The sequence below is a fragment of the Ceratotherium simum genome, chromosome 22, assembly GCF_057802395.1.
Source record: "Ceratotherium simum simum isolate JZ-2026a chromosome 22, ASM5780239v1, whole genome shotgun sequence".
Lineage (NCBI taxonomy): Eukaryota > Metazoa > Chordata > Mammalia > Perissodactyla > Rhinocerotidae > Ceratotherium > Ceratotherium simum.
In genome coordinates this window covers 44,073,431-44,099,175 of record NC_141921.1, presented here as the reverse complement: position 1 = coordinate 44,099,175, position 25,745 = coordinate 44,073,431, and the positions used below count along the sequence as shown (strand labels likewise).

The 25,745-nt window shown below is 52.2% G+C and overlaps 1 protein-coding gene across 2 annotated transcripts; it reads right to left on the bottom strand.

Annotated features, from left to right (window-relative positions):
* Positions 1-5,080: 5,080 nt before the first annotated feature.
* GPR157 (G protein-coupled receptor 157) lies at positions 5,081-24,504 on the bottom strand. 2 transcript variants are annotated; one of them, XM_004426082.3, is made up of 4 exons: positions 24,055-24,503; positions 11,832-12,045; positions 8,440-8,634; positions 5,081-8,006 (listed from the first exon to the last, which is right to left on the bottom strand). In XM_004426082.3, exons 1-4 carry the CDS (start codon positions 24,435-24,437, stop codon positions 7,794-7,796), a joined length of 1,005 nt encoding a protein of 334 aa, XP_004426139.3. In that variant the 5' UTR covers positions 24,438-24,503; the 3' UTR covers positions 5,081-7,793. The 2 variants fall into 2 exon arrangements, with proteins under 2 accessions (XP_004426139.3, XP_087302992.1); XM_087446866.1 differs by lacking the exon at positions 8,440-8,634 and having other exon boundaries at positions 24,055-24,504.
* Positions 24,505-25,745: the final 1,241 nt, after the last annotated feature.

Here is a 25,745-nt window from a genome sequence, read left to right as displayed (position 1 = left end):
AGAATGTCCTGACCCCATAGCATTGGGCAAACCCTTTCTTCATGGAGCCTGGATTCTGGACTCTGCTCCAGTAAGTGATTCTGAGTATTTCTGAGGGGGGGACCCACATGCTTCATTCAGAAAGTGGTTCACCTCTTCCCCAAAGCTTCTAACTTCAGATGTGAAAGGCCTAAGCCCCAGGTGCATGCTGGGCTGGTCCTGATAGGGTCTCACTCTGTGCTGGGAACTGGGTAGGCTGTGGAGGACATGCCAGTAGAGTGGTCCCTGGATCTTCTGGTTTCTGCAGACACCATGCCATCCCAGAGGCCTGCTTAGGAGGCTGAAGAGCAGAGGGAGGTGCCCTTTGGGGTGTCAGCTGGTTACCAGCAAAAGCAAGAGGTGGGGAAGAAAGGGAAAGGAGGGCTTTCCAGGGAGAGGGAACACCATGGGACAGCAGGAATGGCATTGTGATATATAATAAGAAATATATATTTGGTCTTCCTCCCAATCCTAGCACATAGACCCTAAAATCCTTGGAATTTCCTAAGGGTTGAGAGGGCAAATTTGTCTTCATTATATTAGGTTTTTGTTATGTTATATTATGTTATGTTAATGAGGCGCCTTTTGGAAAAGCCCCTAGGTAAGCTAAGGATGGCGCTGGTGGCCAGGGGAACAAAACATGGGATCAGAGGGTCGGAACTTTCAGTCCCACCCCCCAACCTCGTGGGAGGGAGAGGGGCTGGAGATTGAGTTCAATCACCAATAGCCAATGATTTAATCGATCACACCTCTATAATGAAGCCTCCATAGATACCCAAAAGGACGGGGTCTGGAGAGCTTCCAGGGTGGTGAACACAGAGGTTAGGGGAGAGTGGCGCTCAGAGAGGGCACGGAAGCTCCAAGCTCTTTTCCCAGATCTCGCCCCGTGCATCCCTTCCATCTGGCTGTTCCCGAGTTACTTCCTTTTATAACAAACCAGCGATCTGGTGAGTAAAATGTTTCTCTGAGCCAATCCAGCAAATTAATCAAACCCTAAGAGGAGGTCGTGGGCACCTCCAATCTATAGATGGTTGGTCAGAAGCACAGGTGACAACCTGGAGCTGCAGTTGGCTTCTGAAGAGGGCGGGCAGTCTTGTGGGACTGAGCCGGTAGCCTGTGGGCTCTGATGCTATCTCCAGGTACACAGTGTCAGAGTCGAATTGAATTGTAGGACACCCAGCTGGTGTCAGAGAATTGCTTGTTGGTGTTGGAAAAAACACCACACAAGTATGTAATAGTGCGCTGTTTGCCGGGGTAACGAGGGTGGAGAGAACTCCGGAGAGGGAGCCAGGTGCCGGGTCAGAGGCAGCCTGAGGGCAGGCCAGGGGCAGGCATCTCCGCAGTTCTTCAGGCCGGGGTCTGACTGTGTGGTCTGGCCAGACTGTGCTTTGGGTGGCGCGCAGGACCTCCCCCAGCGGGACGAGGAGGCCAGAAGGAAGGTCAGGGAAGAGGTGATGAAAGGTCACTGAGGGAGACAAGATGGACAGGGGAGAGGCACACGGCACCTAATGAGGAGTGGAGGGTCACGGGAAGGTTTCTCAGCACCGGCCAGAGAGGCTTCTTCCCTTTTCTCACAGATAGGCACACAGCATCTAGTTCAGAGAGATGGAGGCAAATGCGAGAGAGAATAGCTAAAAGACCACCAAAGCGGTCGCCTGGAAGAAGCCGGCCAGGGCACGGCTGTTTTAGCGTTATTTAGGTTCGTGTGCCCGCTGGCTGCCCTGAAAAGCCATCTGGCCTTGTTCCCGGGCCGGCTCCCCGCGCGCGGCACTGCCGCGGACTCCGGCAGCTTTGTGGCCAGAGTGCTCGAGCTCTCGCTGCCTTTTCAGTGCGCTGCCTCGGATCCCCGGCGTGCCCCATCCGGTCAGACGCGGCCGCGGACACCAGCTCAGAGATCACCACCAAGGATTTCAAGGAGAAGAAGGAAGTTGTGGAGGAGGCGGAGAATGGAAGAGACGCACCTGCTAATGGGAACGCTAATGAGGAAAATGGGGAGCAGGAGGCTGACAACCAGGTAGATGAAGAGGAGGAAGAAGGTGGGGGGGGGGAGGAGGAGGAAGGCGGCGGTGAGGAAGAGGATGGAGATGAAGATGATGAGGATGATGATGTTGACACCAAGAAGCAGAAGACGATGAGGGTGACTAGACAGCAAAAAGGAAAAAAGTTAAACTCAAAAAAAAGGCCACCGTGACCTAGTCACCCTCCACTTCCCGTCTCAGAATCTAAACGTGGTCACCTTCGAGTAGAGAGTGCGCCCGCCTGCCACCCGCAGATGACACAGGCTCTTCACCACCCAACCAAAACCACAACTGAATTTGCAACAGGGGAGGACAAAACCCCAAAACTTCCAAGGCCCCGCCTTTTTTCTTAAAAGTGCTTTAAAAAGGAAAATTTGTTTGTATTTTTTATTTACATTTCATTTCTTTGTACATATCATTAGGGAGTCAGCCATTTTTAATGATCTCAGATAACCAAACCAGCCTTCAGAGCATTCTCTGTCCTACTTCTGACTATACTTGTGGTGTGACCGTGTTCGTTATAATCTAAAAGGAGAAAAAAACCTTGTAAAGAAAGCAAAAACAGCAACAACAAAACAATCTTATTCCGAGCATTGCAGTAACTTTTTTGTGTATGTACTTAGCTGTACTATAAGTAGTTGGTTTGTGTGAGATGGTTAAAAAGGCCAAAGATAAAAGATTTCTTTTTTTTTTCTTTTTTTTGTCTATGAAGTTGCTGTTTATTTTTTTTGGCCTGTTTGACGAATGTGTGAAACAACGTTGTCCAACAATAAACTGGAATTTTATTTTGCTGGGTTGTTCTAACAATAACAAAAAAATTTGTGCATGTTGCATCTTAATAACAAAATTAATATAAAAAAGATGCCAGCCGTTTCTAGGAGCTAGTCAATGTACTTTTAATTAGTTAATTTTATTAAGACTTTATTTTTTCAGAGCAGTTTCAGGATCATAGCAAATTTGAGGGGAAAGTACAGAGATTTCCCATACACCCCCTGCTCCCACACACGCAGAGCCTTCCCCATTGTCAACAACCCCCTCCAGAGTGGTACATTTGTTACCTATGATGAACCTACTTTGGCACAACATGACCACCCAAAGTCCATAGTTTACATCAAAGTTCACTCTTGGTGTTGAACATTCTATGAATTTTGACAAATGTGTATTGACAAGTACACATCTTCGTAGTGTCATACAAAGTGGTTTCACTGCCCTAAAAATCCTCTGTGCTCTGCCTATTCGTCCTGTACCCCTCCCCCTGGCAACCACTGATCTCTTTACTGTCTCCATATTTGGCCTTTTCCAGAATGTCGTGTAGTTGGAATCACAGTGTGTAGTCTTTTCACATTGGCTTCTTTCACTTCGTAATATGCATTTAAGGTTCCTCCATGTCTTTTCACATCTTGACAGCTCATTTCTTTTTAGTGCTGAATAATACTCCACTGTCTGGGTGTACCACAGTTTATTTATCCATTCACCTACTGAGGGACATCTTGGTTGCTTCCAAGTTTTGGCAATTACGAATAAAGCTGCTATAAACATCTGTGTGCAGGTTTTTGTGTGGACATAAGTTTCCAACTTTAGGTAAATACCAAGGAGCATGAGTGCTGAATCATATGGTAAAAGTATGTTTAGTTTTGTAAGAAACTGCCAAACTGTCTTCCAGAGTGGTGGCACTGTGTTGCATTCCCACCAGCAATGAATGAGAGTCCCTGTTGCTTCACACCCTCGCCAGCATCTGGTGTTGTCAGTGTTCTGGATTTTGGCCTAATAGGTGTGTAGTGGTATTTCATTGTTTTAATTTGTACTTTCCATGATGTGGAGCGTCTTTGCATCTGCTTACTTGCCATCTGTATATCTTCTTTGGTGAGGCGTCTAAGGTCTTTGGCCCATTTCTTAATTGGGTTTTTTTTTTTTTTTTGGTGAGGAAGACTGGCCCTGAGCTAACATCTGTGCCAATCTTCCTCTATCTTATATGTGGGACACCTGCCACAGCATGGCTTGATGAACAGTGCACTGATCTGCGCCCAGGATTCAAACCTGTGAACCCCAGGCCACCAAAGCGGAGTGCATGAACTTAACCACTACGCCACCGGGCCAGCCCCAATTGGTTTGTTTTCTTATTGTTAGGTGTTATGAGTTCATTGTATATTTTGGATAACAGTCCTTTATTAGATGTCTTCCCCCCACTCCCGTTTTATTGAGAAATAATTGACATACATCACTGTTTAAGTTTACGGTGTACAGCATGACGGTTTGCTTTACAGATATTGTGAAATGACTACCACAAGAGGTTTAGTTAAGATCCATTATCTCATATAGATACACAGATGTGTCTTTTGCAAATATTTTCTCCCAGTCTGTGGCTTGTCTTCTCATTCTCTTGAGAGTTAATGTATCTTTAACTTCACAAAATCCAGAAAGTGGAACAAACAAACAAGCAGCACTTTTGGGAGCAAAGTTCCCAAGATTTAGCCATTAAAAAAAAAAAAAATGACTTGAAGGTGGGGCTGCATGGGCTGTGCAGGCCCCACAAAACGAGGCAGCCATCTCCAATGGCTGGTTTTGGAAGGCTGCTCCCTTCAGAGAAGAGCCCTCGTGTCCCAGCATCTGCGACCACCAGGAAGCCTGTAGCTGCCACTGCAGTAGGTCGTGGTGTGTCGTGATAAAACAACGCAGAGCGGGCCATGGAGCTGGTGGCTCAGCGCTGGACCGTCTCACTCATGAGTTTAGCCTCAAGCCATGGGTCCTTGGAACTTGGAGCTGTTGAGTCTCATATGGGACAGGGCCTGGGAATGTGTATCCTAAAGTCCCCCCACAACCCCACCTGTGATCCTATCAGGCAAACTCAGGAGAAGCTGGCTATGCCAACGGGGCGGCCGCCTACCTGACTATATTTGCCCACAGAGAAGGGCCCAGATGTCCTCTGTCTCCAGGTCTCAGCCATGTGGAAGGCTCTGGAGCCTCCCCGACAGCATAGGCCAGTCTGAGGCACCTTGCTACCCCTCACCCCGGCCCTACATCACAGGCAATCAGTTTACCACACATACAAAAGAAAAATAATTATTTTATTTAAAATAGCAAGACTTTGGCCTTGACCCAGACAGTCAGGGTTTTTATTACAATTCTACAGGTGCAAAGAAAACCTCACGCTATGTCATTATGCCACGACGGGCAGTTTGTACATACGTTTTTTCTTGTCATGGACATGTGAGGAGCCCTGTCTGCACCCTCAGACTGGGCCAAATAGTAATCTTTATTAAAAAACAACACAAACAAAAGCAACTCAGAAGCACAAAGAGGCAGAAAGTACCTGGTAAACCCGATAGAAAGACCAAGGTTTGGAAAGTGCCCAAGAGGAGGGGGCTCTGAGCTGAGTACACACTGTAATGGGACCATAGCACCTGTTCAGGCTGAGGTTACACATCCCTAACCGAGGGATGAAGGTGGATAAACATGAACGACACTGAGAAGTGAAAGAGACCCACTGGGGCCAAGCAAAGTATAAAAGGAACACATCTTTGTCTCGCCGTGATCAGAAGCAAGAGCCCTTTCTAGACTTTGAGGATGCGACTTCATTCCCATACATCCTTCAGTTCTGAACTCTACCCACCCAGCTAGACTGATCCAAGAAAGAGGGGATGTTGTTGTTTTCAAGGTTGGTGAGCCAGACATTCGGCCCGTCAGCACTGGACCTGGCCCCTGGCCTCAGGCCCAGGCACTGGACGAGCCCCTCCCCTGCCCCACGGTCTCCACCAGTCCTAGTAACCCAATGACCTGTCTGCAGAGGAAGCTGAAATGGAAATACCCAGGTGTAACTTTGGGGTTTAACTTTTGGGAGGTTTTTACAAAAGCAGACAGCACAGCAGCAGCATCGAACAAGTGGAATGAGAACTTGAGGGAGCCCCGGGCAGCCAGAGATGCTCTTCTCTGAGCCCCCGACTCCCTCTGCAGGCCTTTCCCGACTGCGGCCTGTGGAGCAAACCCAGGTCTCGCTGGGTCCTGGGGAGGCCACGCCCAGCAGGCAGCTGGCACTGCACATCAGAGCCAAGGCCTCTGGGGCCCCCTTCTGAGCAGGACTTACTCTAGCATCACACGCACACACCCCCGCCCATACTCCAACTCAGCTGTGAATCATTTTTTCTTGCAGCAAGCAACTTCCTGAATTTCTGCTGCATTCTAGAAGCTAACGTGAGGGTCTTTACCAGCTATGTGCCCACGATCTGCTGTAACATCTTTAGGGGAACCCCAGATTCTCCTAGATTCCCCCAACAGAGGCCATTTCTGTAAGGAGATTGCCCTTCTCACAAGGAGCTCTCTGTAGGGCAGCCCAGAGCTTTCTGTGAATCCTAAGGGGATGTTCACCTCTTGCTCGTTTTCATAAAGAAAGCTTTTTTTAAAGGAAACCAAAAACGAGCGTTTTGGACCCACTTCTGTAGATGACTACTCCTTTCAGATTCTCTTCCTGTTACAGATTTTGCTTTTTAAAGTAAAACAGGAATCAACAGTACGGTGTGGCTTTGGTTTTAATTCAGAACCGTTTTTACGGGTTCAGAAAACGATTTCAGTTTTGCAGCGTTCTCATGGAACCCCAGGGAGGGACAGCTGTCAGGTCAAGTTGTGCTGTTCCTCCCAGAGCCTCCCGCGGTGGCCTTTACACCTCTCGTTCTCAGACAATGGCTTCTGTGACTTCACAGAGAGATCGTTCTGAACTAAGAGGAAAGTGCTGGTGGAAGGGCCACAGAACACAGAGACAGGTGCTTCTTTCAAATCCCTTTAAAGGTAAATAATCACCCCATGACACATGTGTCACTTCTCCCAACCAACTCCCAAAACCTTCCCCCTCAGGGAGGAATCAGTATTTGGATCATTCACTAACTCTCTGGTCACCTTGCCTATAAAACATAAATTAGGAAGTGAATGAGCCAGGGCCCCTCCCAACTGACCCTCCTTTCAGTCTCCACACGCAGACCCAAGAGACAGTGGGGCGTCCGCAGGGACTCCCCGCAGCGGCCTCCTCTTGTCCTTGCTCCAGCCTTGCACTGGGGGAGGGAGCGTGAATTTTAACTGACCGGCCTGGGCTTGAAACTCAAACACAATTTCTGTCCAGGGTTGGCACCCCACAGAGGATGGGGAGGCTCCACTGGCGGCCCTGAGCAGCTTTGTTGGGCTGTGCTCACGGTGGTCACCAGAAAACCCTGAGGGAACCTTCTGCCTGGTTAAAGCTCACTGGCTCTTTTGTTGACCAGCAAAGCTATCCAAGGAAAGCCTGGCTCTCCAGGGAATCTCAATGCCCTGACAAGCCAGGAATCTGCTCCATGGTTTCTAGGTGGGGCATACTCTGGTACCCTGACATTTTATTTAGGATGGGGGCACAGCGTACGTCTCTCTTCATGCTTTTCCCACAGGAGTGGGTCCCTCAAATTGTAAACAGTGCTGTGTGGTCAAGAGGCCAACGACCACTGGACCATGAGGCAACCTGGCAGTGACCGCGGACCCCTGGTTTCCCTGACTCTCACTGCCAACCCTCACGCAAACAAACACCCCAAGTGCAGCGGGACGCGGCTGTGAGGAGACGGGCCGCCGGAGGGTCTAGGAGGTAGAAGAAGCTGAGTTTGCGGCTGCCCCCACCAGCGGGCAAGAGCCTCCATGGCGGGAGGTTACAGTGCAGCAGACATCCAGCCGCTCTGGCGGCAGGGACTCAGAGACCGCCTGTCCCCAGGTAGGCAGCACCTATGCAAGAACTAGGAAGAGAAGAGCTCAGGTGCTCGGAAGTTCATCTGGGGTCCATCTGGGGCCCTGCGGTTCTCCCGTCTTGGAGGGCGCAGGAGCCTGGGGCGGGCCAGCCGAGCTCTCAGCGGAAGGCTGGGAAGAGCAGCGGCAGCAGAGAGAGAAGAGCCGAGTTCGGACGGCGCGGGTGCAGAGGACGAACATGATGCAGTTGGCGCCTCCCTGAAATGTGTTCCCGATACCCTGTGAGGGAGAAAAGAAGAGGCATGGGTGCCGGGGCTGGGGTGCTCCTACCAACACAAGCAAGGAGGCTGGGAAGTGCTGCGCACCCCACAGACTTGTCCTTCTCCCCTTGAGCCTGGTCTGCAATGACCTTGGCCACGTGGGCCTTTGGCAGAGCTCTGGGCAGGCCTGAACTTGCAGGCCTGGCACAGACCTGTCTCTAGGTCTTCCAGGTTGGGAAGGACCCAGGATCAGTCAGCTCTCCTGGGCCACTGGACAGCACCTCGATGCCCCTGGGTTGCACTAGAGCCACAGTGACCCTCCACCTGTCTTGGGCAGGGAGGAAGGCAGAGGGGAGCTGAGTGGATCCCCAGTTGGGATGCACCCAGGCTGCTGGGGGAAGGGATCTGTCCCTGCCGCTGGCAACAGCAAGGGCCAGGGAGGGCAGACCTACATGCAGAACGACCAGCACTGGCGTCCGCACCGCCGGGGAGCCACAGAGGGTCAGGACGAATCGCACGGTGCTCCAGACCCGGAGGAAAATGAAGATGAGTGGGATGAGGACCAGCTTCTTATCGGCCACGGAGGTGTGGCGCTGAAGCTGGTGCGCCTCGGAGACGATGGGCCGGTACTCAGAGAGCGCCTCGTGCTGTGCAGGGAACATGGAGAACAGACAACAGACGTGAGCCAAGGGGCTGCCTGTCTTCCCAGGGACTTGGACTAGCTGGAGGAGGAGGAGGTGACGTGTGCAGTGCCTTTCGACCTGGACACCGGAGCCCCAGGTTCCCACCTGGAGCCCGGATCCTTCTCCTGAACTCCCGTCTCCCTGATCCATGCCTGCTCCACGTCTCCACACGGATGTCTACAACACGTCTGAAATTTCTCATGTCAAAAACGGAACGCCCAATCTCAACCCCCAAGCCTACTGCCCTTCCTGATCTCAGCTAATGGAAATGCCCTCCTCCCAGCTGTCCAGGCCAAAACCTTGGGAGTCGCCTCTGATTCCCCTCTTTTTGCTACAGCCCCATGCACAGGCTAGTCCTCCGGGCTCTACCTTCAACAGAGATCCAGAGTCTGGATGTTCTGTCCACTGCCGCTGCCACCAGCTCGCGCCAAGCACCATCACCACTTCTCCGGGTAGCGGCAACTGCCTCTTAACTGGTCTCCCCCTGCCGCCTTACCACCCGACCCCCTCCCCACTACAGTTTTCCTCTCAGCACAAAAGCAGCATGGCTCCGGTTAAGTGCACACGCTCCGCTACTGGGGGCCCGGGTTCGGATCCCGGGTGCACACCGAGGCATCGCTTGTCAGGCCACGCTGTGGCGGCATCGCATATAAAGTGGAGGAGGATTGGCACAGACGTTAGCCCAGGGCTGGTCTCCCCACACAAAACAACAACAAAAAAGCAGCCCGGCTCCTGGAAGACCTAAGTCGGATCAAGCCAGTCTCCCACTCAAAGCTCCCGGTGGCTCCCCTTCCACCATCCCGTACAACGTCCCCAGCCCCGGTCAGCTCTGACCTCCTTCCTCCTGCTTTCCTCCTTGTTTACTTCCGCCACACAGGCCTCCTCATTATGCCCCAAACATGCCAGGCACACCCCGCCCCAGGGCCTTTACACGACGAGCTGGGCCCTCTCTCTGCAGTGCTCTCCTCGGTGCATCTACGTGGCTCACTCACTCACCCTCTTCAAGTCTTTGTCGCCTTCTGGATAAAGCCTATCCTGACAACCCTAGTGAAACTGCAAAGGCGTTGCCCAGGTAGTCCCATCCCCATATCCAGCTCTCTATTTTTGTCTGTTTTTCTTAGCTCTTATCATTCTTCCTAGACATCATTCATCCTTGTTTATCAGGCCTATTGCTCGTGATGCCCCTCCCCCTCCAGAGTACAAGCTGCCCCGGGGCAAAGGTCTGCTATGTCCCCACCGGCCTGCCCCACAGGAGGGGCTCCATCTAAAGCTGGGGCAGGAAGAAAAGGCCAGCAGGCACCAGCTTTGGCTTCCCTGCCCCTGGGGATGCCCTGCAGTGAGAGGAAGGGGGACGCCCCACTCTCAGAAAGCAACTGAGTTTGTAAAAATAGATGAAACTACTCATAACAGATGCGTTTTTGAGCCTGGTCCTGTGTCAGAGACACTGACGGCCCAGAGGAGGGGAGAGGCCACACACCTTGGCATCTCCGGGCACCCAAGCTGCTGCAACTCACCTGCTCAGAGCACCCGCCCCCTCCCCGGAGCCTTCAGCAGCAGCCCAGCGAGCCGTGCGCCCACCACCCCTCCAGAACCCAGTGGGAGCCATGCAGGGTGGGGGTAAAGCTGGGCGCCAGCTAGGGCTCCTGGCCGGCTGCTCTTCAGAACGAAGCTCCTCCAGCTCACTAAATTTTAGCTCTCCTTCTGAGCTAGAGGCAGGGAACACTGTCTTCACCCCCTGCCCACCCTTCTTTCTTTTTTCTGGTAACACTTGTGGAGCTGTAAGAGAGAACCCATGCTTCCTGCCCGGCTACAGGAAGGAAGCAGACAGACACATAGAAGGGCGGCTCCAGACGGGCATCCTGGGCAGAGCCTGGTGGAGTTCAGGGAGCCCAGGACCTTCCCAGGGCAGTGGGAAGAGGAGGAGGTGAAAAGGTGCTCCGGCCCAGGCAGGAGACCAACTAGAAGAACACAAGCAGACAAAGAGGGCTTCAGACCAAGTGTAAGCCCTGGGGGCTCTGGGTCCACGATGCCAGCTGAGCCAGAAGGGGCGGCGGGGAGGGGTGAGGATTAGTTGAATTTCTGAGTAAAAGGGGAACCAGAAGTCTCGACTGAGAAGACACAGATGGGAGCACACGGTGGGGATCAGGCGTCACAGCTGTGCGGAGTACCTGACAAACCCGGAAACGGCTGCTGAGCCAACAGGATGCCCTGAAAGATGGGGACACACTCTCCTACAATCTCAGCGTTGCAACTCAGGGCCCTAGCCACCCTCAGGATGAGCTTGGTAGTCTGTTTTCAGAGCTTTCCTGTGAACCTACCTGACTGCTCCAGCCACTGGTCCAATCTGAGTTCTCACCATCGCCACACAGAGCTTTGTGTGTGCAGAGGCTCAACAAAAGTGTACTGACTAAACGACCGAGTGGCTCAACGATGGGTTAATCCGAGGCTTGTTTGTAGCAGTTTGCGGCTGGGGAAAGCCCATACTTTACATTTGCATAACTGCTAGTCAAGAACAAGAAAAAAACTGGCCAGATTGGTGGAGGAAAACCATTCTTTCCTAGAATTTCTGGCCAGCCCAGCCTATTGGTTTATGAATTCCTGAAAGCCTGAAAAATCTATCGTTTAGATATAATTTTAATCATCAAGCACAATGAAGAGAGTTATTGGTATCACTGATTATGAATTTCCCTGGCCTCCCCTCCCAGCAGCAGCCCAGGTCAGTTCCATTGGGACTCTGCTCAAATTCCTCTTGAGGCTGAGCGACCACGGCGGTCTGTCCAGGAGGGGGCAGCAGAGGGCTGTGGCCGGGACACAGGCTGAGCCCACAGCCTCCTGGATTCCACAGCAGATCCCTCCTCAGGAGCTAGGCGAGTTTGGGGAGCCCCTTAGGCTCTGTGAGCCCCCGTTTCCTCATCCACAATCAGAGGGGTAACAGGACCCACCCCTGACAGGGCTGCGTGATTAAACCAGACAACCTATGATGCATGTGTTCTATCTACGGCACTGTGCCTGACACATTTGCAAGCCCTCGGTCACTCTGGCCTGTTACTAGTTCTGCCCCCAGAGTGAGAGCCTAAGGTGGCCGACCCCGAGGCCGGGACACCGGCACAGTGGCCACACAGAGCTCTGGGCCGGGGCCTGAGGGTGGCTGTGGCACCTACCGCTCTGTTTATGTGCTTCCGGATGAGCAGGTAGAGCACGGGCAGCGTGATGTAGGCCAGCATCTCCCACAGCTTCCCGGTCAGCAGCATCCACAGGACGCGGTCCTCCGCCTCCAGGTCGATCCAGCACCAGCCCACGGACACGTCCGAGAAGTCGTAGCCGATCTTCTTTAGAAAGACAGCTGCCACGGTGATGGCCAGCGGAACCCCCCAGCTGAGGAATTAGGAGCAAATAGGAGCAGAGAGGTCAGGCCCCGACTCCCAGCAAAGCCAGCATGGGTGCGATGAGTGGGCCACCCGGTAGACAAGGAGAGCAGTGCTGTCCGAAACCTGGATCAGACGGTGTCCCTGGAGGAAAAGGGGCAGAGTCCTCAACTCCCCCAACACAGCCCTGCTCTGCCCGAACCCCGCCAAGCCCACCCTAACCCCTCGGAGCCCAAGTAAGAGGACACAGGGGACGTCCTGGCCTCCTGCCTGGACAGACACACCCTTCCAATGCCCAGAAGTTGGGTTCTTTTTTTTTTTGGGGGGGCGGTGAGGAAGATCGGCCTTGAGCCAACATCTGTTGCCAATCCTCCCCATTTTGCTTGAGGAAGATTGTTGCTGACCTAACATCTGTGCCCATCTTCCTCTACTTTTTATATATGGGACGCTGCCGCAGCATGGCTTGACAAGTGGTGCATAAGTCCACGCCCGGGATCTGAACCTGCGAACCCCAGGCCACTGAAGTGGAGCGTGCAAACTTAACCACCACGCCACTGGGCCGGCCCCAAGAGGCCGGGTCCTAATTCAGAATTGCTGAGCTCCTTGGAGACTGGTGATAGAACACTGTGGCACAGAGAGGGCCGCTCCTTCCTGCCCCGAGGGGCCTGTGTGCCAGCGCGCAAACACCGGCCGCCTATCCATGCCTCATCCACACACCCTGCAGTCAGTCCCCCATGACCAGCCAAGGTCTAGGGGTGCATACACTGGTGGCTTGGGGTTGTCGGGGCGGAGAATTCCAGGAGCCCACGTGCCAGGAAAAGGATCTAGAAGAGGGAACACGGGCTTTGGGTGGACACATCTCCTTGGTCCTGAGGCTTCCTTGCTCCGGGGGTCGGGGTTGTCCCCTGGCAAGGGTCAAAGGGGGCCCTCTAAAGCATAGAGCCCAAAGCAGGGGCCCTCCCTCAGGGCAGTGCTGGGCTGACTTTTCTAGAGTTTACCCTGACAGCAACACAGCCATGACTAGAGCCGAGCCCCAAGGCCCCTCCCAGTGGTCCCTGCCCAGTCTCCCTGCAAGGCATTTTAAATCGGTCAGGGGGACACAGAGAAGCTACGTGGTGGCACAGCAGGGTGATGAAGAGCTGGGACTGAGATGCACGGGCAGGGTCCAAGCCTCGCCCTCCCCAACCTGGCCTCAGGATGTCAGTGTTTCTCTCTGCAAAGTGGGGGTGATAAGAGTGCCTACAGCGGAACGTGATCGTCGGTCATCAGGAGAATAAAGTGATTAGTGTACGTCCAGTGCCCAGGACTGGGCGTGTCAGTGTCTGCGACCCCTGCTGTCCTGCCGTCCCAGGATTCGGGCCTGTGGTGCAGGCACCAGACACGCGTGAGGCCTGTGCAGTTTCTGCTCCAGGAACAGGACACATGGGCCTGTGTCCTAGGTCAGTCGCCTGGAAGACAAGCAGTATGTAAACAGGGCAGTGTCGTCAGTGAAATATTTAGCTCAGAAATCAGTGGTACTTGGAGGGTCCTGTGTAAGGGAGGTCAGCTCTTTCTGAAGACAGTCGTGGAGCAGGGATGAGAGCACTGTCACACATCAGTCTGTTGTCAAAACGAGGCCAGAAGTGCTGTTTCTCCCAGGGCTGCTGGGCTGTGGAGGATGCAGGGTGGGGATGGCAGGGAAGGGAGAAAGCCAAGCCCCTGGCCTGGACGCTCTCGGGACAACCTGCCCCTCGCCCCTTGCCGGCCTCCACAGGGATGGACAGGAGCGCAAGGGGACGGTCACCCGCGCCCTCAGTGTCCACTTCCCCGACAGCTGGGAGGTGGAGGCAGCATGTCCTCCTCAAAGTCACAAGGGCACAGAAGGGGCAAAACCCCACCAAAGCTAAAGAGTTACAAGAAAGGCACCACGTTACACTCAGGAGTGTGTCCATTTTAAACGCTTGTTCTAGGCAAAGTTATTTATCTGGTAAGTTAATATATATTAGTGTCAAACTGCTTTGTTGTAACAAAGGGTCATCGTTTTAAAACCTATGCCATCCTGAGATTTTAGGACAAGGTACGTCACAGCTCTGAACTCCACAAGGGCGAGGCCATGTGGGTTCACGCTCTATCTCGGCATCTAGAACAGCACCCGGCACGCGCTGGGGGCAAAACAAGGGCCTGCTGAATGAATGAATGAAGTTTGAGCCATTCTGAGACTGAGACAGCTTTCCCCAACTTACTCCTTAAATTTTCACCACAGGGAAAAGGAGGTAAAAGGCTTTTGTGTGTGTGTGTGTGAGGAAGACCAGCCCTGAGCTAACATCCATGCCAATCCTCCTCTTTTATTTATTTATTTTTTCCCCCAAAGCCCCAGTAGATAGTTGTATGTCATAGTTGCACATTCTTCTAGCTGCTGTATGTGGGACGCGGTCTCAGCATGGCCGGAGAAGCGGTGCGTCGGTGCGAACTCGGGATCTGAACCCGGGCCGCCAGCAGTGGAGCGCGCGCACTTAACCGCTAAGCCATGGGACCGGCCCCCAATCCTCCTCTTTTTGCTGAGGGAGACTGGCCCTGGGCTAACATCCGTGCCCATCTTCCTCCACTTTATATGGGATGCTGCCACAGCATGGCCTGACAAGCAGTCCATCGGTGCACACCTGGGATCCGAACCTGGGCCGCCAGCAGCGGAGCGCGCGCATTTAACTGCTACGCCACGGGGCCAGCCCCAGTAAAAGGCTTTTAAAGTGCTGAAACTGCAATCCTGAAGATATATGTGTTTTCTCACCACTTTATGGTTTACAAGGTTCCTCCAAGGACTTGTGGGAAGCGGGAAAGCAGTGTGTGGGGACAGTGCCCCTGAAGGAGGCTGGACTGGAGCTGAGGACTCCCATTCAGGCTGGAAGGCAGGACCAGGCAGGGCGCGGTGGGAGGAAGGCACCCGAGTATGGGCAGCACTCCGCCCCTTGCCCTCCTCAGCATCCCACGGCCCTTCCAGGAAACCTGGGACCACACAGCCACAGACCCACGCTCTGTAACTTTAGGTTTGTTGTACTAAAGTTATAAAGTGATGTATCTCCTCTGTATTACTGGGGTGTGCCCGGTGCTGAGTTTGTGTTGAGAAACACCCAGAAAGAAGACCAAACAGGCAGAGGGCTTTGAAAGAATTAAGAATGTGGGTTTGATCAATCCGAGTCACTGAACTTAAGCACAGAAGGCAGGTATGGTGGGGAGGTATTCAAATGGGAGGTGGTAAGAAGAGATAATATCAGGGAGCCGGTGGGAATGGAGTGGGAGGGACAGTCTAATAATCCCACAAAGCAGGCTCAGCCAGACTCATAACTCATGGACACGGGCCCTGGTGTGCTGGTAATGGCTAACAACTGGCTCTCTGGAAAAAATGTGTTATGTATGTATACACACACATATAAACTGATTATAAATTTTACTGATATAAAAGATGTGAAGCACACAATTTGTAAATAATAATACATAATACTCCTTATTGTAAATTGCATATAGCCAATTAATTCTCACAGAATGGTTGTGTTGATTTTTGCTAAACTTTGGCACCTGCAGCCAATCTATGGTTGCAATTAGCAAATGAGGGTAGTTCTATGACATGGGGTTGGTTGACATTTTCATTTTCCTTAACAAGTCAGATGAAAGTGAAATAAGGAAGACACAGGGGACAAGACGAATGCTGGAACTGCACTGGCTCGACAGTGACATGAGCAACTTCTCTGGGGGATCACGTAATTTTCCAACACCAGAAGAATATTTCTCTTCTTTTTCTTTTGCTCCGTGAAACTTCTCATCACCTGCTCCTCAAATACCCGGCTTCCTGCCTGCCCCTATGGCTGCCACCTCGGCTTAAGTTCAGAGACAAGTAACACTTGTCTCATCTTTACTATTAACATTTTCTCCATCACTTTTTGAAGTCTAGATCAGGGGTCCAGCAAACTATGGCCCTCAGGCCAAATCCGGCCCAAGGTCTGTTTTTTAAAATAAAGTTTTATTGCAACACAGCCACACTTGTTCATTTATATATTGTCTGTGGCTGCCTTCAAGTTACAACAGCAGAGCTAGGCAGTTACAACAGAGATCATATGGCCTGCAAAGCTGAAAATACTTACTATCTGGTCCTTTACAGGAAAAGTTTGCTGACTTCTGCTCTACAATCAACAAACCAATGAATCAAGCCCCCATTTGTAGTGTCTGCCAATTTCCATGGTGTAAATATTCCCACCATCGCCAATTTCAAGCCACCAACATTTGGGAAGCAATGCACAGTAGCACACCATCAAATAGTATTTCCATCACACAGACACAACAAATGCAAATAACCTCAAGTGCACAGATGATAGTAAAATAATTAGGACGTAATAATTTTGAGTATTTTTACTACTTTTGTTTTTAATATAACTGTAAGTTTATATACTGTAATTTTCATTAATGGTTGTATTTAACAATCAGCTCACAAAATGCCCTAAAATTTAACAATCTGGTCTTACAAGTTGGCTCCAGGACACCACTGGACAGAGGACGAAAAGGATAGGGAGCTGAAGATCCCCCAGGTTCTGATCTATAGAGTGAGGAGAAGGCAGGTATTCTGGGCAACCGCAGACAAGCCGAGCTGTTCTCTGGTCAGGTGGCCAACTTTGGCTGTAGGTGGTGTGAATTTGGAATGACATGTGTGCCCTAATTCCTGCTTTCCAGAAAGGTATACTTCCAATTTCTGACATGTATCACGTAATAGTTTTTTATCCCTCCAAAAAAATAAGCCATCCAAAACTAAACAAAATCAGAACAAATCAGACATAGCTTAATAACAGCACATGTGAAAAAGACCAAGGGCTTTAGTCGATTGTGACCCAGAAACTCGTGTGGTCAGAGGGGTCGCCCTGATGCCCAGATGTGGGCGGTTCAGAACTGCCAGTGAATTGTCCTGCCTCCGTGTGGCCACCTGCAATCCACATCCTAAACCTGAGATTGTGTGGAATACTACTCAGCCATAAAACAAACAAGATCGTGTCATTTGGGACAACATAGATGGACCCTGAGGGTATTTTTCTGAGTGAAATAAATCAGACAGAGAAAGACAAATACCATATGATTTCACTCATATGTGGAAGATAAACACACAGATAAGGAGAACAGATTAGTGGTTACCAGAGGAGAAAGGCGTGGGAGGAGGGCGAAAGGGGTAATGGGGCACAGGTGTATGGTGACAGATAAAAACTGGACCGCTGGTGAACACAATGCAGTCTATAAAGAAACCGAAATACAGTGATGTACACCTGAAATTTACACAGTGTTGTAAGCCAATATGACCCCCCCCCAAAAAAAGCCCCTAAAATTGCGAAGTTGGCACCAGAGCTGGGCACGTAAGGAGACGCTGGGTCTTAAGCTATCCTCGAATGTTTACAGACTCTTGACGAGGTCCTGCTGGCAGAGAAGGGGTTAGGCGGCCGGAGGAAAGGGCAGGGTGTCCTGCTCAATCCTAAAACTGAGAGCTGACCTGGCAGCTTCCCCGGAGACACCACATGACCATGTGCAGGGGATGCTCTGAAAGGCTCTGGGGGAGGGACGTGACCAAGGAAGGTAACCAATAAGGTCCCTTCTCTCCAAATCTGGGACTCTGAGGCTGAGGTGAAGCAGAGTTGGGGTCTCCTAGCTGGAGGGAGCCTGAAGACCACACTCTGAGCAGAATCCCCCCACTTGGAGGGGCACCAACAGCTTCTCCCAGCAGTGCCCGGGCCCAGCTCCCATGTGGGTTTGCCTGGAAACCGAGACCAGATTCCAAGTTGGCTTCTTCCCCACCTGGAGGCTGTTACAGGCTGAGTTGTGTCTCCCAAAACTCATATGTTTAAGTTCTAACCCCCAGTAACTCAGAATGTGACTGTATTTAGAGAGAAGGCCTTTAAAGAGGTGATTAAGGTAAAATGAGGCCGTTAGGGTGGGCCCTAATCCAATCTGACTGGTGTCCTAAGAGGAGGAAATTAGGACAAACACACACAGCGAGATGACCATGTGAAGAGACACAGTGTAGACAGCCATCTACACACCAAGAAGAGAGGACTCAGAAGAAACCAACCCTGCCAACACCTTGATCTCAGACTTCCAGCCTCCAGGGCTGTGAGAAAATCGATTTCTGTTGTTTAAGCCACCCTGTCTGTGGCACTTGGTTAGGGCAGACCCAGGAAACTAACACAGAGGTTTTCTACAAACTATGGGAGGAGGGACAAGCTCTGGGCAGGGGATCATAGCCCAGGCCCTGAGGCCCCCTCCCAGAGGAGAAGGGATGAATGGGAAATGCCCCCCTACCCGACCCAGGACTGGCAGAGCTGGGCAGGGGAGCTTAGGGGAGGGGTAAACTAACCAAAAGCCATTCGGATTTGTCATAAGTTTAGCTGTTCTCTGAACCTGGCATCCTTTTTCTTTTTAAATCTCCTCCAGAGAAGTGGAACTAGAAGTGGCACAGGATTAGCCAGGAGGTGAGTAAGCCACCTCTGACACCCGAATTCCCTGGCATTTGTCAGACGACCGCGAGCAGGCGGCCTGTGCCCAGAACAGCGATGCTCTGGGTTTCCCTTGGAATTCCCAGCTCCGCCCAACTGGGCATCTTCTGAAACCTCTCCCACCAGATCAGGGAGGGGGACACCTGCTGACGAGAGCCACCTCCACTTCACACACCAATGGGAATACCCTCCCCCCCACTGCACCCAGGGGTGCACGCTCTGCTCAGTCATTTGCCCGCACCATTGGATTCCTGCACTTTCCCTCCCCCAAAACCTCAGCGTTCCCACAGATTTGTGGCGGGGAGACTGGCACCTACTGGGAAGGAAACAAAGGGGTCTTCTCCCTCTTCTGCTGGCCGGACAGCAGTGCCTGGTCCATGTGCCATGCGGCCTATGAAAACCTTGAATGTGAACATAACTCAAAAAACGCTCTGAGAACAAAACTATCAGGCAACAATGTGCCGATTTAGAAAGCTCCTGGGAGCAGGACGGAGTGCTGGAGGGAGGTGCAGCTGCAGAGGGCTCGGCCTGGTGGAAGAATCACAAGGCCACGGCCGCCTGGAGGTCCCCTCTAGGAACAATGGGCACTTATTGTTAGGTGGGGGGCAGAGGGGCCGGCCGTGGGAGGAGTGCAGGGAGTCAGCCACTGGCCAGGCCACGACGAGGTCACTCTGCAGCTCTGGCCACAGAAGGGGGAGGTGTCCAAAAGCACTTTTGAACACACAAAGCCGAGCACCCTTTCTGCAGCCCCGGTTCTGGTGGGCACCGAGGAGCCATCCTGCAGCGCTCAGAGATGCTCTCTGCACCCCTGGGGCTGGGCCAACGGGGCCCAGGGTGAGGACGGGCAGAATCTGACCTTGCCCTGGCACAAGGGTCAAGGGGCAGCCACTGCTCTCAGCCCCTGGGGCTGCAGCCGGCTTCCCGTGAACACCCAAATGCAGAGAACTGGCTCCACGGCACTGCCCTCAAAACTTTTGGGGGAACAAATGAAAGTTCACCTCGTGATATTTTGGGGAGCACTGACCAACGTGGGGTGCTGTTCATGCAGCCACCGCGCCCACCCCTCATTCAGAGGGCCCTGTCCAGGGACCGTCAGTTCTGCCTGCAGCCGCGTCACTAGGCCCCACAGTGAGCTGCTTTCTGATGAGAGAGCTCAGAGGACCTTCTCTTTCAGGGCCACGGTTCCCCTTTTCTCTACGTTGGAACTCCCCACTCCCCACAGCAGGGTGACCCTGCGATGCCACAGACCCTCCTCCTCGGGAACTCCCAAGCCAACTCTAGAGGGTGGGAGTGCCCGTGGGCCGGGGCACAGGACCCATCCCTGCCAGGGGTCATGCCCACACCCACTCCCACCTCAGCAGAGTCGGAGGAAATCCTAAGACTTCCAGAGGTGGTCAGCTTGGCCAGGACCCTTACTTCTGACAGGCGAGATGACGCACCCCTCAGCCCGGCCTTCCCCCCATACTCACAGGACACATTGACTGATGCCTGGCACAGCAGTGGCCCGGGGTGTGCAGGTGGGGGGATGGTTCACTGACCCTGCCCTGGCTTCCCCCAGAAGAAGCCCATCAGCCTGGGGCGGAAGAGGGGCTGACAACTGCTTATGAAAGGCAGGTCACCTCCTGCAGGTGCACAGGGATGGTTTCAGGCCAACTTGGCTTATGTGATCAGAAGGGAACTGACCCTACCCACAGCAGCGCTGGGCCCGAGCTTATCAGACCCTTCCTACATGTGTATTGTAAATAGACAGCCAGGCACACATCCACACGGATGTGAAATAGGGGCCTCTGCATCCTGCTGCCTCAACAGCTAGGATACAGTAGAAACGGACTTCTTAATACAGGGCTGAACACTGAATACTCTCACACAACCTTAAACATGCAACCACCACCAGGAAATTCACATTAGAACACTGTCAGACTCAGCGATGCTCAACTCTTGGCTGAAAGTCTGAAGAGTAACAGGATATTTATCTCAACAAAATATGTATTAACTACAAAAGAAAAAATCGTAACTGCAGTGGAGAACTGGCAGATAATGCCTTAACCAGGTGATCAACATTATCACCATGAGACAAATCCAAGTCGTGGGGAGGAAGCAAGGAGAAAAACACGCTGCTGTGACATTCCTGCCAGAAGTGCAGAACATGAACCCACCCATGAGGAAGCATCAGACAACCCGAGCAGAGGTCATTCCACCAAATAACAGGCTGCACTTTTCCAAAAAGTCAGTGTCATGAAATACCAAGAAAGACGGGAGAACTCTTCCAGATTGAAGAAGAATAAGGAGACATGAAAAGTAAGTCAATACATAAGCCAAGATCTTCCTTTGCTACCGAGAACGTTATTAGAAGACTGACAAATCTCAATGACGTCCACAGTCAGATAACAGCACGGCTCCGTGCTCATCTCCTGCTTTTGGAAGGTGTATGTGGTTATATAAGAGACTCTTGGAAACACGCACTAAAGGATTAGGGGTTCGGGGGCATGAGGTCTGCAACTTACTCTTAAATGGGTCCAAAACAAATAATTGGAGATGATAAAGCTTACACGATAAAATGTTAATAATGGGCGGAATCTGGAAAGTTAAAATTAAATTACGGTCTAATTTTATCTCAATTTAAAAAATTATTGTCAAGGCCAAGAGTCAAGACGGAATTATAAAAGACTGGAGTTCTAACCCTGAGCCTCCCACCTGGCTATGCGGCCAGTCTGGAGGGTAATTGTCCTGCCCACTCCCTTGGGTTACTGGTGATCAAGGAGCTAAGGAATGCGCCTTAGCAAGACCTCAGGAGCCAGACCAGCTTGTGATGAACTAGGGTTTCCCTGAGGATAAAGTCTAAGCTGCCCTCCTCCTCCAGTGGGAAAAAACACCTTGCTGTAAAGGGAACCATGCCCGGCATTTCGAGGGGGCTCCTGGGGGCCCAGCAGGCGCTTTCTGGGAACTTGTGTCACTGCACTTTCTCTCCAGCCTCCTGCCCTACATGGTTGCATTCAGTGTTACAGAAGGCTCTTTTCACTTAACATTGTATCGTACCATTTAAAATAGATTTACAGAGTTCACAGCCAGTATTCTATGCCTGCATAACATTTCCGGGTGGGGTGTAGTCTATAACTTACTGTTCCCCTATTTTTTGGACATTGAGGTTGCTTTCAAATTCTCACCATGAAAATAGTGCCACACAAACTCCTCTGCACACCCAGCTCTGCATGTATTTTGGATTATCTTCTCAGTCTAGGGCCCTATAAATAGGATTACTGGATCAAGGGGTATGAACCAAATACTTTTTATGTGGATTATTCCAATTTACATTGACAATAATTATGTAGGAAAATACCAGTTTCACTGGCATTTTTCATGTTAGTATTTGGCCTATTTTTTTCTTCTAAATTAATGAGAATATGGTACCCCGTTATAACTTGTACTGTTTTGAGTATTAATGGGGTTAAACTTTTTCCCATATATATTCATCAACTGCTTGTACTATTTTGTCTGAATGTATCCTTTGTCCATTTATCAGGATATCTGTCAGTTTTTTAAATAATCAATTCATAAAAACTCTTTACAGAATACAGATATCAACTTTTTGTTAAAATGCGTTCCAAGACTGGAAGGTCGGAAGAAGAGGACTGATTATCAGTAGAGTGAAATAGTTAACAAGCGGATGACCGTGTAGCCTATGTCTGAAGATGAGATTTCTCACGCCAAACAGGTCCTTCAGCAACAATAACTAATACTTCCAAGAAAGACGCTGAAGAGTCCTGAGCAAGGTCATTAGCAACATAGTCTGGGAGGATCTCGGTCAATAGATGAACCTGTTAGACGGGTTTTACCAACTCTCTTAGAAAAGCAAAGTGAGTGCTAACTTCTGAAAGGGAATAAATTGTCCAAGTCCCTTTCTAGCTCAGATACAGGTAATTTTCTTTCAAGAGGCAGGTGGATCACACTCAAGAGACAAGATGAACAATTTGCTTCTTTTTTATGGCCAGAAGGGGACACAGACTTTCTTAGGAGGCCTTTCCTAAGCATCACAGAAAACAGCCTTAGCAGTGAACAGAAAGAACACCAGCTTAGGCTTCTTAGGAAATTTGTCTTTTCTATAGGAGCTGCACCAGGTTCTCTCTATCACTTAAAAAATATATGGTACTCAATATTTTAAAAAAGACAGGGAAAAAGAGAAGAGATTCTCTCAAAGAAAGTTTTGGGCTCCTTCTCCAGTACACATGAACTGGGTGTACACACTGCCCACACCCAACCAGCCAGCTAAGGAAGTCTCTGAAATGGACACAGAGGTTAAGAGGGATGTTGCCAGGGGAGCAAAGGCAGGCCCCTTTCTGTGGGTCTCTACAGCGTCTGAAGCACTGTCCAAATGGCTCCTTGCAAAAATTTTGTCTTGAACAGCTGAGAAGCAGGCCATTTAGTTTTCCTGGGACCAGCTGGCCTCCATCCAACAGTTCTGAGACCTGGAGGTCAACTGAATCTTGCAGGCTTGTGACCTCACCGTTGTGACACCCAGGTGATCTGTCTCTACCAAAGTGCTGACTGTCCTCAGTCCCCTGGAAAGCACTCAAGTATGTAACAGAGAGGACCTATAATTAGGGCAGCATTTGGTGCTCTTATCTGGGGGAGGGAGAAGAGGCAACAAGCCCTATAAGATTCACCCTACAAGCCTTGGGTTCAGCACAGGACACCACCAGATGTTCCAATGGTGAAATTACACCAGGAAAGGGCCAACCTTCTTCCTTAGGTGAGGAAGGAAGTCTCTACTCTCAGAGACTCCAGGCAGCTGGTGGCCCTCTTCCAACCAGCCTCTTCCACTGACCTCAACTTCAGAGATGCTGAACTCCAGAAAGAAAGTCAAGATCGTCTAGAACAGAGATAACAAGAGACTGAGGCCTAAGGTCTAGAGATGAGCAAAGATTAAAAAAGAAGACAGTCCTTTGTAAATTTTACAGCTGAGGCACTGCATTCGGCAGAGGGCTGGACGGACCGGCAGCCTGGGAGTGGCCGAATGCACCACATCTGCTGTGCCCTGGGATAGGGAGCTGCCTGCTCTCCAGCCTGGGGCAGCCACCTAACTCATCTCCCAGCCTGGGAACCAGGCGCTTCTTCCCACGGGCAGCCGAGACGGCCACAACGCAGTAAGCAGGAGGCGAGGGGCCCAGCAGCTCTCCAGGTGCTTCTAAGTTACCAGGGCCGGCCTCCGATGGGTGAGCTCTGGCCCACCCTCCAACCGGCTGCGCTGAGGCGCCCACCTCGCTGAGGTTAGGGCTGGGGCAGGCACAAAGGGGTGCCCTCTGCGGCGATGCTCAGGACAGGTCCATGTCCCACAAAAGCCTAGCATCTTCCGCCTGGCCCAGGGCTGCCCCGGGGCATGACACTGCCCGCCTGCCGCTCATCCGGGGATCCGACCAAGGCGCGGGCGCCGCAGGGGCGCGAGGGCCACAGGGGCAGTAGGCAGGGCCCAGACGGGACTCGGGGATGGGGGCTCGAGGGGAAGCAGCGCCGCCGCCACCCACCTGACGATGTGGAAGGCCCAGAGCAGGCGGCCGGCCCGGGGACCACGCGCAGCGCGGACGATGCTGAGGTACAGGTAGAGGGCGATGGCCACCGTCCAGAAGAAGGAGCTGGTGTTGGCGAAGGTGGAGAGCGCGCCCTGCAGCACGCAGTCCCACGAGGGGCCCGTGAAGTCCTGCAGCACCCCGTAGAAGTAGGAGGCGGCCGAGAGCAGGTCGGCCAGCGACAGGAAGAGCAGCAGGCGCCGCGCCTGGCTGCGCAGGTCGGGCCACAGGGCGTGCGTGGCCACCAGCAGGCCCGAGCCGAGCGCGGAGAGCGCGCACGACAGCAGCACCACGGCGCGCTCCGACGGCACCAGCTCGGTGGGCGGCACGGGCGCCGGCATGGCCGGGCGGGGAGGGGGCCGGAGCCGGGGCGCGCGGGCGCCGTGAGCACAGAACCCAGGCCGCCCGTGCGGCCGCCGCCGTCTGGGCACCCACTCGCCCGCGGCTCGGCGGCCCGCCCCTGCCCCCGGGCCCCGCCCCACGCCCCGCCCACCCCTCACACCCCGCCCCTGCTCCCGCCACGCTCCACCCGGAGGCACCCACGTCCAGTCGGCGGCCCTGCGCCCCGCCCACGCGCCCACGCCCTCCACGCTCCACCCCGCGGCCTCCACGCCCTGTCCGCGGCCCCGAGCCCCGCCCACGTGCCCCACGCCCGCCCTGACCCGGCCACGCATCCCCCGCGCGCCCCCCACACTCCCTCCAATAACCTCCTCATCCTGTCTCTGGTCCTGCGCTTCCCCCCCCACCCCGCCCACCCCCGCTTCCCAACCTGGGGCTACCCCTGTTCTTGCCGGATGGCCAGGACGTCCTGTCCTCGAGAGAGAAGGACTGGCAGTTTTAGGGCTAACATTACCTTCCTTCCTTTCAGCCAGCTTGTGTGTGGGGTGGGGTGGAGGGGGGAGGCGAACCAAAGCATTCTTTCCACTGGTAAAAACAACTGTAGAGTGTGAGCCTCATTAGTCAGGCAGTGGTACCCGAAGTGTTCACAGGGCAGTGGTGGTTACTTTGGGAAGGGGGTGTTTCTAATTTTTCCTACAAGGAGCACACTTTTTTAAAATTAAGCTTATTAGGTGTGATTTTTTTATTTTTTATTTTTTTTAATTTTATTTACTTATTTATTTTTTCCCCCAAAGCCCCAGTAGATAGTTGTATGTCATAGATGCACATCCTTCTAGTTGCTGTATGTGGGATGCCGCCTCAGCATGGCCGGACAAGCAGTGCGTTGGTGCGCGCCCAGGATCCGAACCTAGGCCGCCAGCAGCGCAGCGCGCGCACTTAACTGCTAAGCCAGGGGGCCGGCCTAGGTGTGATTTTTTTTTTTAAATCAAACATTAATTCCCAATTTATTGTTTTGTTCTTTTTTGAAAAGTTCATACTTCTTTAATTGAAATCTAATTTACATACCACAAAATTGGCTCTTTTAAGCGTACAATTCAATGAATTTTAGCATACTCACAAGTTTGTGCAACCATCATCATTGTCTAATTCCACATTTGCATCACCCCAAAAAGAAACCAGGTTAGCAGTCCCTCCCCATTTCTCCCTCTCCCACCCCTTGCTTTTGGCAATCACTAATCCACCTTCTGTGTCTACCGATTTGCCTATTCTGGACAGTTCACATAGATGGAATGGACAGTAGGTGGTCTTTT